A 14,675-nucleotide genomic window follows, 5' to 3' on the forward strand; every position below is an offset into this window, starting at 1 on the left:
AGGCTGGCCAGCATCAGTCACCCAATATTGGCTTTGACTCTCATCATCATGGGGGCCAAGCTGTTATTCTGCACAGTAACACCCAGAGCCCTGTGGAACTCCCTGGCTGCAGGGCTGAGCACCAGGTGGGCTTTCCAGAAACCAGCATTTCTATTCATCCCTGAGTCTGAGTTTTCAGAGCCTCAGGCAATGCGCTGTGCTATGATTTGGGCAGGTTAAGGTGTGACTTTTCTCAAGAACACTGAGAGAGGTGCCTCTGAGTAGGAGTGTGACCACAGAAGGAAGCAGACACTCTGGAAAGGCATCCCTTCCAACTACCACGCAGCACACACCCTGGTAAGTGTCCCTCTGAAAACCTGAGGGAGGGAACAAGTATAGGTATCCCCGTTTAAGCATTTAGGGCTAGTCATAATGCCCACTCACAGATCCACCCTCAGACCCTCATTCAGAAGACTCTACATAAAATAATGCTGAGTCAGGGGCACCTGGGTGTCTCAGTGGAGGAAGCACCTGCCTTCCGGTCATTATCTCAGGGTCCTGGGATCGAGCCCCACATCTGGATCCCTACTCAGTGGGGAGTCTAGTCTCTCTCCCTCTCCCCTCTGCTCCTGTTCTCTCTCATTCACTCATGCTCTCTCTCAAATAAAATCTTGAAAAAATAAAAAATAATGCCAAGTCTGTAAGACATACCAGTAACCACAGAAATGGAGAACTAGAAAAGCATAGTAACAAGGAGTGATTTATCCCAAAGGCAAATAACAGTATGTAAAAATAAGCCCACTATAAGTCAGCATAACTATCATTTCCAATGATGTCCTAAGGCCACTGAGAAAAATATTTCCATTTAAAAAAAGTTTTGGTGCCTAAAGATGCAAGTTTTAAACATCTATACAATTCAAATATGTAAATGATACACTGTCACTGTGCATAAAGATGATTTTTAAAATGCATTTGTCAGATTCAATAAGTTAAAGGCCAAGGAATCTGTGCTTATAGAACCAGGCCTCTGCCTCAATCAGCCAAATTCGGCCTAGGAACTCGAGGGTCTAGCAGCAGCAATCTTGGGGTACACACACACTGCTGGACAAGCTCTCACAACTCCATCATCCCGTCATGGGGCACTGTAGTCCCTGGACAGGACAGGCGCTGTCACAAATCACAAGCAGCCTGGAGCTGTGAAGCAGATGAAAGATGACTGTGCCTGGGGCCTTGTTTCAAGCTACTACAGGCAAAGGGGAAGAGGAGGATGGGGGTATATTAAGCTAGATTGGCAAAATGGTGATAATTATAGAAGCTGGGTAATAGGTATTTCATGCAGCCTTATTACAGCCTGACTTTTCCAGAAATACAATGTGTAAAATGAAGAAGACTGTTTTTTTTTTTAGCTCAGAATTCTAGCAAGGACTGATCACCATTTTGAAATGTTATCTCCCAGCTGGCGACCCAGCCTATGAGCTCTGGGGACCAGTCCACATCCATGGCAGTCACTTCACATCTGACCAGTCCCGGCAGCTCACCTTTTTACCCCATCCTTGTGGACCTGTGCCCAAGGATCTACACATTGAAATACATATTATTTATTTTCTTTTTCTCCTTTACGTTTCAGTTTGGGCAATTTATATGTAAATATAAATGCACATCCATGTGTACATATGTTCTAAACTATGTGTTCTGTTACACGCAAATAAAGAGAGAGTAAAGAGGGTATTACAAAGTGCTTGCTGCAAGAAGGGATTTGAGTGTCACCAGATTTAAGAACCACTGCTCTAAATGGTCTGGCAACAATGACTTTGGCCCCAACATTTGTCAGTAAGGCTGCCCTTTTAAGTTTCATTCTGCAACCTACACAATCTACATGAAGTCACTGTCCTGAGACAATGAGCTCCAGGCTGCTGAGGGAGTGCAGACACTGTCCCCATGGCTAAGGAGAATGGAAACAAACCAGAGACAAAAGCAGGGTCCCAGGGAGGTAAGTGCACGAACCCACAGCCCACTGCCTGTCATGAGTCTGTCTCTCTTATCAAGTGGGGTCAGGTGAAGGGAGCAGGCAACCTGCTGACATGTGGGCTTCACACAGGAGCTGGCCACAATGAAATAAGCCATCTAGTGCAGGATCGTGACCACTCTATTTCAGTGCTGCAAATTAATAGTTACTCTGACCGAAACAGCCGTCTCTGGAGAGTCTGGTTTCTGAGAACCTTCTCGTGAGACAGATCTGCTTTCAGGTTTATTTTCAAAAATCAGATTTCTAAGCCTGCAAGGCAGTTTCAGACCCTGGGTACCGATAAGGTACAGACTTCCCAGGGCTGGTCAGCTTCTTTGTATCCCAGCCAAACTTAATGGCAATCTTTCCTAACTCCTAGCCTCTCTTGTTATTAAACCACAATCACTTTCATACTGATTTTAAGGCAAAGTATTTGACAGCCTAAAAAAAAAAGTGGTAATCGAACTGAACTATTTTAAAACAAATAAATAATACCTACGATTAGAAAAAAATTAAGGGACCAAAACTACAAAATTTTATTTCAAAATATGCATTTAACATCAGGCATTTAACTATGAGCAGCAAGAGAACAGCAGTGTGCAGATCAACAAAATCTGACCATGTCACCGACCTGAGCCGAGGCCTCCACTTTCTAAAATAAACCACCCAGAGTCAGCTAGATAGTGGTACCAATGATGGCCACTGGGTGGACAGTGTCCCAGTCATGGTGACCAATGTCAGAGAGCAGTTAAACAGCACAGCAAACCAGGACAGGACTCGCTCCAACGTGTCTAGGTGGAAATTAAGACCACTTGCTGTAGTAGGGATGGAAGTGGCCTGCTCGAGTCGTCACGTCCTGACAAGACTGCCCACTTGGGATCGAGCACACTGTCTTAGGAGTCCCCAGTGCCCAGCGCTGGAAGACGACACACCCATTTCCTGGACACATCCTTGGCATAGAGAGCTGCAGGCAGAGATGAACCAGGGCCACGCCATAGCAGGTGCATGAGCTGAGCAGTTCAGAGTTACCTGCAACGTGCAGAAACCTTGCCACAGCATGATTTAATGCAAAGGGCTTTATGCTGCAGTCGGTTACTGGTGTGTTCAAAGAGCTCTGATGGCCTGGCAGCTTCCCATACAAGACAGTACTTCGGCAAGACCCTGTATCGATTTCAAGGCATACGATGAAGTGTGTAAAATTAACAAGATTTACTACTGACCTTAACTACAGGTAAATCAAAGACTTCACGAGCTTCTCCAACCTCAGGGTTATCCCCGTCTTCTGAGATTATGTGTGAGGCTAGCGCATTGTAGGACACTTCCTTAGCTTTCCCAGCTTTGAGAAGCTGGATAACCTTCAAAAAACCACACAAATTAAAATGAAAAACATTGCATTTCATTCCTGATTTCCACAAATTGTTGTGAATGAAAATGCTAATAAAGACATACCATATTCACCACACAATTAATAACCTTTTACTGAGTCATATGCAATCAAACATTTGAGAGCAGAGGAAAGCAGCAGATCCCAATCCACTGACCAAGTAAGCATGAAGGCTGTGAGCTGGGCACTAGGTACCGTCTCTGTCCTGAGGACTGAAGATCTGACAGGCAGCCAGGACAGTGCTGAGAGGGCAACCAGGCTCAACCCTCAAGGTTTAGGAACAGGTAGTTTCATCACAAATGGGAAATTTTCCAGAAAAGGAGCTACAATGAGCAGATTCTTGATGAATTTAAGGACTTAGTGAGACAAATATACATGGGCTATTGGAGGGGAGAGAGGGTAGCAGCATTCAATACACCGGACAGGTGATAGGGTCCAACAGTCATGTGCTACACACACATGGATTTTATTCTCCTACAGAAGCGTCTTCTGGAGTGACACAAGGGTTCTCAGCAGGGAAATGATATGACCAGATTTGCTGAAAGAAGAATGGACTGCGTTTGAGATAACAGCAGGAATCCAGGGTCACAGACCAAAGAACTATCACTAGGGGTTAGGAAGAAGAAACAAGTGCCTGGGAGAGGTAGGAGTGCAAGAAAAAAAAGCCTGGGGACACAAGAATAGCCTCCACTGAGGAACATGTTATGAGCACACAGGCGAGGAAGAAAAGTACTTTAGTCTGGGGCACATCCTTCCCATGCCAGGTGGAAGGGCTAGGAAAATGCCTGGGCCCCCACCAGATGGCAGTCAATGGTGGCCAAAGTTCTGAGAGTGAGGTCCCCAGGTGCAACGCAGTAAATAAACCGGAGGCTACTCACAGGCCAGAGACTTCAGGGACAGGTGCAGGTGAGGGCAGAGCCTGAGGAGCCCAGGTGCGCACCACATAGGAACGTGAACTGATGCCCACAAAGTTCAATTTACCCACAAGGTGGACAATTTTTTCAGGATGTTTTATTGACCATCCAGAGGTAGCAACTGGGACCAATGCTCAATATTTGTTTAGTAAGTGAAAACCAGTAGGTGTAGCCACACGTCACCTCCAAACTTCTTTAGTTTTCACATCCACTCGACTTGACCCACAGAAAATGGTACCCTCCTCTATCCACCCTCCAGTCTGCATTTCCAACCCTACCACATTGTTTAGGAGTCATGAGATTTCAATCTCTCCCCTTCCACCCAAGAACAAAGAAGGCCTCGCTGGTCCTCAAATGCACTCACACACCTCCAGGCTCCTTCTCTGCTTCCTCTTCCTGACAGATAACTTGGAACCGTCCAAGATGTCTTCACTTCCTGCTCACTCTTCACCCACCGTCGCCTGCCTTTTCTACAACTCTGCTGAAATACTAATTTTTTCATGGACTTGAAGGGTGCCCAAACTTGTAGCTTCTTTATAATCTTCACACTACTGAATCTATTACTAGATTTAACTCATGTCACTCTGCACTAGGTGTACTGATCACCCTGGTGTGTTTCAAATACATCAATGCTTCTGTTCCTCAGCACACATTTAACACGAAAAACATCACCTCATCCTATAGATTTCGGGGTATAGCTCAACACCCCACTGATAGGACTACTTTAAAAAAGTTCAGGGGATCCCTGGGTGGCTCAGCGGTTTGGTGCCCGCCTTCAGCCCAGGACGTGATCTTGGAGTCCCGAGATGAGTCCCACATCGTGCTCCCTGCATGGAGCCTACTTCTCCTTCTACCTGTGTCTCTGCCTGTGTGTGTGTGTGTGTGTGTCCCTCTCTCATGAATGAATAAAATCTTAAAAAAAAAAAAAAAAGTTCAGTGGTGCCTCTTCCTAAGCACCTCAGCATTTATAATTTAAAGTCTGTCCTTGCCACACCTACCACCCTACACCACCATGTCTTCAGGTGTGCTCCTCATCCCCAGCAATGAAGGGTTCTTGAGAAGGATCAGTTCTTCTCATCTTCGGTCCAATGCTTTTAACAGGTGCTAGATGTTCAATACACATGAACTTTCTGAATCCTTATTTATAAGATTCAGGGAATCAATGTTCTGGCTCTAAATCATTTAGAAAATCTACTGTTTCACATCAAAGTAGTTTGCCAAGGACATTTTTAAGCACTTAGATTTGACTCATAGTTGAGCAAATATGGTTCCAATTCAGCTCATTCCAGGTTTTAAGTAACATTTGATTCAAGTCCCTCATAAGAGCCAAAGTCCTAAAATGAAATAAAGAGAGTAGGAAGGAGGTGGGGGAGAAGGTTGGATAGTCAAAGACAGGAAAATTATCAATACCGGAAAAAGCTGCCACTGTTACAGGCATTCATCATGATCTCTATGGGTTCAACACCGGTTTACCTTTAAATTCAAGGACCAGTCTCTTCACCCTACAGTTACAACAGAACAAGGGTCCACCCTGAAAGTCACACAAGGGAGTTTAGTTTACTAAGATACAAACAGACCAGCCTCTACAAGGTCAAGACCAATCAACCTTCCATAATTCTTTCAGTGCCAACCAAGATCATTGGTTAAACACCTGTCTCCACTCTTGAGGACGAAGGTCTGATCACCTGGCTCCAAGTCTCTTCACCTCCAAGCTTAGCCCTCATAGCATATAAGACACCCCAGGTAATTTTACCTGCACAAACTTTAATAAAAAGAATGTTGCGAAGATTCACCTGAAATAGATATTCAACTAAGATTCACTTCCACAGTGCAAGAGTAACACCCTGACGTTTAAACAGATGTATTACGGGGGGGGGGGGGGGGCTTAGAAAAAACTGTATCTTTTGGTATGAGCCTGTTAAATGTTCACAATTTTAGTGCCACCTGGATATCTTCCACATTTACTGTTTAATCCCAATTAGGAAAATCAAGAAATAGGAATTAGAGGGTTTCAAACGAAGCACTTCCCACATGATTGCAGCTGCACAGCCCAGCCTTGTGAGCTCTGGTGGCTGGCCACACCAGGGGCTGTTCACTACACCCCAGCAGCCTGGACCTGGGGTTCCCACCTGAGCTCCATTCCCTTCACCTTGTCCCCACTCTCGGGCCCCCTGTTCTGGGAGCACAGGCACATGGGGTGGGCAACAGGAAGGATGCTCCTGCTCCAAATCTGCCTCAGAAAGAAGCAAAGTAGCAATTGGCTGAGGTGGCAGATGGGTTTGGGGGACTTACCTATGCGACAGGATGCCGGACCCCCACCAGGCAGAGGCCGGAGACGTGGCCCCCCCACCCGATATCCTCCCCTCCTCTCTGGTCAGGAAGCAACCCCCTCTACATGTCCCCTCCCTGGCTGATGGTCCCAGTAGGGCATGACCCAGATCTCCACGCCTCCCTTCATGCTTCCTCTAATCGTGGGTCCTTTAGACCCCTGTGTCCCAGCCTCCAGGCCGCGGGTCTAGAAGACGGCCCCCAGGTCCCCTGCCGTAGGTCCCCTCCCTGGGTCCTCTCCCGAAGGTCCCTAGACCGCCCCCCAGGTCCCCTCCCTGGGTCTGCTTCGGAAGGTCGCTCCCCTGGGCTCGCCGGTCGCAGGTCCCGCAGGACCCCCACCCCCAGGTCCTCCACCTGCCCTCCGTGGGTCAGCTCCCGCAGGTCCCCAGGCCGCCCCCCAGGTCCCCTCCCGCAGGTCCCTTTCCCCCGGCCCCTCGGCCCCCCAGCCCCGGGCCTGCTCGGCGCCCGGCGGCCCAGCGTCCGCGCAGCCAGGCCGGCGGCCGGGGCGGCGGGGCCCAGACGTTCTGCGGCCAGGCGCGCGCCCGCGGCGGGAGCAGGGACGGGACGGGGACGGAGACGCGGCGGGCGGAGGGCGCGGGCGCGGGCAGGCGCGGACTGGCGGACGGGCGCGGGCGCGGGCGCGGGCGGGGGCGGCGCGGTACCTGCGGGTCGATGTCGCCCACCGCGTAATACTTGACCTCTCGGAACATCTCCTCGGGAACTTTGGGCGCCGGGTCCGACATGGTCGCGGTGGCCGGAAGGCTCCGCGGCGGCTCCCGCCCCGCCCCGCGGGGCCCGCTCCCCAACGGCGCGGCCGGGGCCCGGTCCTGCGAGTCGGGCCCGCTCCCCCGCCCTCCGCGCCCCCGCCCGCGCCGAGCGGCCCAAGCGCGGGAGCCGCGCGCGCCCTGCGGGACGCACCATCCCGCCGGCCGCCGAGGGGGAGCGCCGAGGGCCCGGCCGCCCGCCGGCGCCGCCCCCCACCTCCCCCGCGGCTCGAACCTCCGCGGGCACGGCCCCCACGAGGCCCGCTCCACACACCCGGAACCCGGAGCCGCCGCCCCCTCGAGAGGCGGACCCCGAGGACGCGGACAAACGCGCCCCCCCCCCGGCGCGGTCCGAGTGGGCCGGTCCCGGGAAAGAAGGGAACGCGGAGGCCCCTCCCGTCAACACGCGCGGCCGCTCGGGCTGCGCAGGCGCGCGGCGCGGGGGGCGGGGCTTGCGGCGGAGGCGATGGCGGCGCGGGGTAGCCTCGGGCCCGGGAGGGGCTCCCGTCGCCGCCGGCCGCCCGACGGGACCGAGGTAACGCCGCAGCGCCCGCGGGCGACAGAGGTCGGGTCGCGGGCGCTCGGTCCCAGCCGAGGGGCGGGCGCCGGACGGCGTGCGGGACCGAGGGCGCCGCGGCTGACTGGGGTCCTGGGCCTCGCCGGTGGGCGTCTCGCCGTCGCACCCGCAGCGCACTCCTGCCGAGGGAGGCCCTGCCCCCCCACACACAGCCCCCGGCGGCGGCCCGTCGTGACGTGCGCGTTCTGACGTCACCCTGCCGGCGCCGCCCTGACGTGTCCTCTCCCTGATGTCACCCGGCGGCGCCGCGGACACGCAGCAGGCTGCTGTCACCTGCTGAGTGGTCAGCGTTCTCGAGTCAGTGCGAGTGCGGTTGGTTTTTTAAAGACCCGGGAACCTCCGGAGTTCCGTTCTGGGGTCTGCCTGAGCTGTGCGGTCTGCGGGGACGGGCGCTCGGGGCGGAGCAGGACCGGGTGGTGGGACCGGGGAGGGGGGAGGACGAGGCAGGATAGGGAAGGATGGGGAGGACGGGAGAAGACGGGGTGGTGGGACCGGGGCAGGACAGGGCAGGGTGGGGGAAGATGGGAGGGATGAGGAAGGTTGGGAAGGATGGACCAGGACAGGGCAGGGTGGGGGAAGATGGGAGGGATGAGGAAGGTTGGGGAGGACGGAGCAGGACGGGGTGGTGGGACCAGGGCAGGACAGGGCAGGGTCGGGGAGGATGGAAGAAGATGGGGTGGTTGGACTGGGTAGCCCAGGAGGACGGGAGAAGAAAGGGAAGGACTGGTGGGGATGTTGGCTGGCCGGGGAGGACGAGGCGGAACGAGGAGGAGGGAGCCGGACAGGGAAGGACAGAAGACGATGGAGCAGGATGGGGAAGGATAGAGCAGCGGGGGAGGACAGGGCAGCTGGCTGGAGGGCGTCTCGCGGGTGCGTTTGGACTCATCACTCCATGTGTGCTTGCAGCCAGCACATTCCTGCGATGAAAAATAAAAACGTGAGTGCTTGTTTGAATAAGAGCTGCCCTCCTTATCTGAGTACCTGACAACGTATTTGATGTTCATGGTTACATTTTATGTTCGATGTTAAGAAAATGGGAGTGTAATAAATCGCTTGTATAAAGACTGAACCAAGATTAGCTGGCCCTGTTATAGTATGACAGGACTCTTTTAGCTCTCTCCTTCTCTGGTTAAACACAAACTGCATAATTTTAAAAGATGTAAAGCATACCAAGCAAGTGTTTTGTTTTCTAGGTTAGAAAACTTGTCCGGTTTAGCAGAACAAACCTACCCTGCTGGGACTCAAGAGTGGACAAGGAATATGGAAGTAACATCTGTATGCATCTGCTCCCTGTAAAATGCCAACCTGTCATCCCCAGGGAGCTGCATGGGCCCATGGTGCACATGTGTGCACCTTGCACCAGCAGCAGGAGGGCCAGGCGTCAGCACCCAGGAAACACTCTCAGAGTGCGCTCAACAGAGCCACTTTGCCAGGGACCAACAAATAAAAACCTCTAGACGAGATCAATTTCACATGGGTGCTAGATGCTCTAAGGAAGTCAACAAGACTGGCATCCTGAACCCACCTGCCAAAGGACTTGAGAAGGCAGTTCAGTTTTTTAAAATTAGCCCTACGACTCATAAAAATGATTCTCACAAAAGGTTCACTTCTTAAGATGTCCATACGCAAAATTATGGAAGAAAAATACCATGTTGAGATGACTGTATTTTCTTCACAAATAGATATTTCTTGTTGATTTTTGTGGCACTTAGAAGATGTCCCAGATTAGAGATAATAACAGTATCTTTTGATTAAACAGAAGCTTTGCACTTCACTTTGATGCACATACTACCCTCAGATATGATACCATTAATAGTTTTACACTTCTTCCAGCAAAGTTCAAACCATGGTCATTTCGTTGATAATCAGCCTTCAGATAATAAACAGGTAATAAACAGATATTGCTTGATGCTGATACAGTAAATAGGGTCATACATTTCTTGTTTTCTGTTTTGCAAGTTCGATGGCCCAGGGCTACAAAAAAGTGCAGTGTGAAATTGAAAAAGCAAAACTAGAGCTGAGAATACTTCAGTCATACTGGTGGGAATTTGAAGTGTTATTGAGAAAAGTATTTCCAAATGGCTTTTTTTTAATGCATCTCTATATTATATAGAACACTCAGCCTTGTTCTTGTATTTTGTTCAGATCAGATGGTCACACACCACTTAAAGTTAGATATTAGCAATGTTTAGTAAACCTTTCATCTAGGTTTATAGACTACAACATTTAACCTTTCTCATAAAAGGAGATACTTACGTTAATGTTAGAGGCACAAAAAAGCCAGTCTTAGAGAACCTGGGAACCCCAAGGGTGTTGTTTATGGGAAAGGTTTGGTCAACTCCCACACAGCACAGTTACCACCAATAGTCATCTAACTAATGTATAAAAACTAGAAAACACAAGGAAAAAGTAAATTACCCCAAATTCAATCCCCAGAAGCAAACACTTAAAGTCCTTCCAGACATCGTCGCATAGAAAAATATTTCTTCCTTAAAAAAAAATTATACTACACGTGCTCTTCTGTTGCCACTTAAAAAAGAATTGTCCTTTCTTGTCAGTACATACATCTGCATTATTTAATGCATATGCAGTACAGGTTTTTAATATACCTGAATTTAACCAACTGTTGCACATTTGTTTCCAGTGTAACAATTACAATGCTGCAGTGAAGCAGTTATCTTAAAAATATACATGCATGTGTGATGTCCTGTATACTGTCCCACTCTCAAAGTTAGAAAGTATGTCCTATACCTGTCTCCCATCACTGAGCACAGTGCCTAGCATGCGGTATATTAGCCAAGAGGACTTAAATCAGTTCTCCACTATGGGCAGTTTTGCCACCCTGTCCAGATGGTGTCCAGACAGACAAAATGTCTGGAAACATTTTTGATTGTCAGGACTAGAGGTGGGGCACTACTGATATTTTGTATAGAGGCCAGGGAGCTGCTAAATATTGTACAATATACAGGACAGCCCCCACAGCATAAGCCTGTGCAAAATGTCAACAGCACCACCATGGAGAAACCATGTTTAAAATGATGGAACTACATTCCACTGAATTAAGACATTGAGATTTTCTTGCACACAACTAGGTGGCTTGCTCAATTAGCTTTCCTCCAAATGGGCACTTAGGGCTTCTGTCATTCTGTGCCTTTGCTGTCCGAGAGCCATTTGCTTTCAGATATTCAGACCGAAAGAAAGCTCACAATATCATGCAGGAAGTTCTATGGCCTGGAAAGAGCATCACACTTCTGCGCCCAACCACTTCCATTAGCCAAATCCTAGTCTTGTGACCCCCACCTAAACTGCAAGGAAGGCTGGGAAGTGTTGTCTTCTATGTATCTAGGAAAAGGAAATGGGATCGTTGGCATCTTGCCGACTTCTGTCCTTTTTTTAAAAATTTATTTTAAAAACTACAAATTAAGATTGGAGAATGCCAACATAACACAAAATTGTTAATCTTTTTAAATAGCAAGTTTGTGTATAGCTGCTCAATAGGTATTTGTTGAATTGTAATTTTTATTTTTTAAAGATTTTATTTGTTTGAGAGAGGGAGAGAGAACATGAGGCGGACTCCGCACTGGGCACAGACCCTGAGGCGGGGCTCAATGCACAGCCATGAGATCGTGACCTGAGCTGAAACCAATCCTAACCGACTGAGCCACTTGTGCCCCAATAGTGTTTTGTTTTTTTTAAACAATCAGTTATTTATTGAGGGCCTGCAATGGACCTGCTGGTTATCTTACATTATCTTCCCACCCTCAGATCTACATTCCATCCTTCACCTTGTTCTCTGTCCCAGGACCCTGACCTGACTGGGTTGTATAGTCTCCCTCATACACTGGCTTCCACTTGAATTTGCTGAAGAGGGAAGCCCAGCGGAGGTTGAGATTAGGCTGTTTATTTCCCACGTTCCACATCAAGTTGGCTTGAGCTGGCGAAGTAACTAACCTGTCCTGCACAACCTTCTCCAACTGGGGTCTTGCCAGCTTGCCTTCTTCTCTTTGGACCTAGGCTCCTCCATTATCCACACATCCTGCCTACACCTTTGTGAGTAGTACATTTAAAAACCAACTCGCTCAGATGACCCTGATTTGAGCGTGCTGCTTCAGTTGCAACCCTAGCTGGTATTATGGACATGAAAACCCGATGGGAACAGTGGGAAACGTTTTCTTTCAAATATGATACTGTGTCTGCCCTAAAAAAAAAAAAAAAAAAAAAAAAAACCTTACAAGTATCTAGGATACCCAAGCCAGGCATGAGTGGAATTAGTGAGAAATACAGCAGATATTGAGAGAAGGGGTCCCCATGTGCTTAGATAGCTAGGGAAGACTTCTTGTGTGGAGTGGATAAGTAATTCTCAGGGAGATCACAGATGAGCGGCGTGAGGTCAGAAGGCTGGTGTTGCTGAATAGAAAGTTGCATGTTTTAGATATTAAGTCATTGATTATTTGATACGAGTAAAATGGGGAACAATACAAAATAAATAGGTTATGTTTAGTGTATGAAGATCTTGGATCCCCACCAGAGCAGACTGTTGCATTTGAGGTATAGAATCATCCTGTAGCTGTGGGAATAGGAGAAAATAGCCTGTTAGCTATTTAAAGTGAAGTGGTTTGTGACAACCTGGTTGCAGGATTAACTGCGGCATCATTTATGTCATGGACTTTGAAGTATGTGGAAATAAAGTCGTCATTGTGAGTAGTATTGACCGTTTGATGTGAAGCACTAAACAGCATTAACATGCCAAGAAATTAGAACACATTTGTTTATAGTAATTAAAATGAACGAGTTCAGCATTCAAATTTGGGGGAAGAATTATGCCCCATCAGCTGCTACTAGCGCTTCATGGAAGCCACCTTGATCAGATGGACTACATTTAATTTCTCTCTGTGTTCACGGGCACCAGCCACAGGAAGTACATGCTGAAGCAAGAGAGCCCTGGAATTTGGAAGATTCCCTACAAATTGGGGCCACTCGCCTTTTCAGGTGAGATCAAGTATCTATCAAAGAGCTCCTCTTCATCAAAACTCTTCTGGGTGGTGGCTTTTGGGAATCTCAATTGGCTTACCTTCACAGGGTGGGTCCCATGAAAGGGCCTTGACCACAGTGCCCCACCCTCTTGTCGATTGCATGTAGCTTGAGAACATCGTAAACAGGATGGGGAGTCCAAAGACTGCCAAGAGGATACCTGCTCAGATATTTTTAGGTGTAGAAACAGCACTGCCAATGAACTACACACCAAAACCATTATGTTATTACTTTGAGACTTTCTCCAGAGGTTAGAAACGAATATCCAAAGCTCATCTGGACTGGCATGACAGTTTAAGATTGTAGAGAGAGCTGGGTCTCTGCAAAAATATATGCCTAATTTTATCTCATGGTTCACCAGCTAATTACTCAAGACTGTAAGTGAGGATCTGGTTCTGAACTCTGTCGCACTGATAAAGATTTTTTTTTTTTTTTACTGATAAAGATTTTAATACCTTGACTCTAATTTGCTAAGCCATTCCTTCTCTTTGGGTCTATCTCTATCTTCAAGGTATTGTGAGTCAACCTCACTTCTTTAATAGGATATTCCGACGATGAGAAGCCTGAGGCCCAGAGAACTTAAGTATCTTGCCCCTAGTCACAGTTACTCGCAGAATTTGGGCTAAATCCATATTTTTGGATTTATTCTCATTTATTCTTTAGAAGAATTAAAAGGAACAAGGTTTAATTTCACCTATAACAGAAGCAGGAAAAAAGGTACTCTCTAAAAATAGTATTTGTGGTATGGAAAACTTAGCTTTGTATCAGTTAAATAGTCCACTGATACATATTTTTGTAGCTAACATCTATTCCTCCTTTGGAATTGGCTGACAACGAAGAGATGATAGTTATATCTAAGTTCAAAACTTACCAATTTTAGTCTTGTGTCAGTTTTAATTTTCTGATTTAATTAGTTTCCTAATTAGAAGGGGTTAAATTAATTAACCTCATTATTTACTATATATTTAATGATTTCTCCTCTATTGGGAGTTACTTAATTTTCAATAATTGGAAAGCTTGTGACAAGAGGGAATATTGCCAAGTTTTATACTTACTGCTTGATGATCAAGGCAAGAACAGGACAGGCTGAAGGGGATTTTAGGTGAGGTATCAGGTACATGCAAAGGCCATTTTCTCCTTATTTTGAAACATGGTAAATGTAAAAACAGGTTGAGATTCCATAATTTCTATCAAATTAGAACTCAGTGGATATGTCTTGTATTTAAAGTTAAAAGATACCCTAGGACATAGGATTTTATAAGAAATAGCTCTACCACATGATCTTAGTTAAGGACAATAAAATAATCATAAAGCTTTGAATAATGCTAGATAATTATAATGGCTTTCTGAAATTATCACCCATATAAATGACACAGTAAAATACTCAGATTTTCCTCAGACTTGTTAACAGACTACATCAATGACATTTGAGATGACCCAGTAAAACCATGACCTAATATCCATATGGCTTGTGGAAACCACATAGGCCTGTTCTTTTGGGTGTATGTATGTGTTTATATAAATAATTTGTGGATAGCTATGTTTTAAAGACATGATACACACACAAAGATTAAACAGTTTTTCAAAGAGCAAAAATGAGACTGGATCTGTAAAGTGGCTGGATTTTTCTCTTCCCCACTTTCCAAGTACATCCTCATGTAGATTGGAGTGATCAGTCCTATGCTGTGCAGAG

The 14,675-nt window shown here is 47.5% G+C and overlaps 1 protein-coding gene and 1 long non-coding RNA gene across 11 annotated transcripts in view; one reads left to right on the forward strand and one right to left on the reverse strand.

The window, feature by feature from the left end:
* PAXIP1 (PAX interacting protein 1) overlaps positions 1–7,542 on the reverse strand; it is a 50,262-nt gene extending 42,720 nt beyond the window's left edge. For 3 of the 10 annotated variants that reach the window (XM_072763231.1, XM_072763232.1, XM_072763230.1), the window contains exons 1-2: positions 7,273–7,467; positions 3,205–3,339 (exon numbers count right to left, since the gene is read on the reverse strand). In XM_072763231.1, coding sequence (XP_072619332.1) covers positions 3,205–3,339; positions 7,273–7,353 — 216 coding nt within the window. In that variant the 5' untranslated portion in view covers positions 7,354–7,467. Of the gene's footprint in view, positions 1–3,204; positions 6,128–6,574; positions 6,913–7,272 lie in introns of those variants that run through there. The other 7 variants (XM_072763229.1, XM_072763228.1, XM_072763235.1 and 4 more) reach the window with 6 other exon arrangements.
* Positions 7,543–8,110: 568 nt separating this feature from the next.
* On the forward strand, positions 8,111–12,658 carry LOC140599646 (uncharacterized). The gene is made up of 2 exons (XR_012002532.1): positions 8,111–8,263; positions 9,145–12,658. It is a non-coding gene; the product is annotated as an uncharacterized lncRNA (long non-coding RNA).
* The last annotated feature ends 2,017 nt before the right edge of the window (positions 12,659–14,675 follow it).

The sequence above is a fragment of the Vulpes vulpes genome, chromosome 7 (assembly GCF_048418805.1).
Source record: "Vulpes vulpes isolate BD-2025 chromosome 7, VulVul3, whole genome shotgun sequence".
NCBI classification, from domain to species: domain Eukaryota; kingdom Metazoa; phylum Chordata; class Mammalia; order Carnivora; family Canidae; genus Vulpes; species Vulpes vulpes.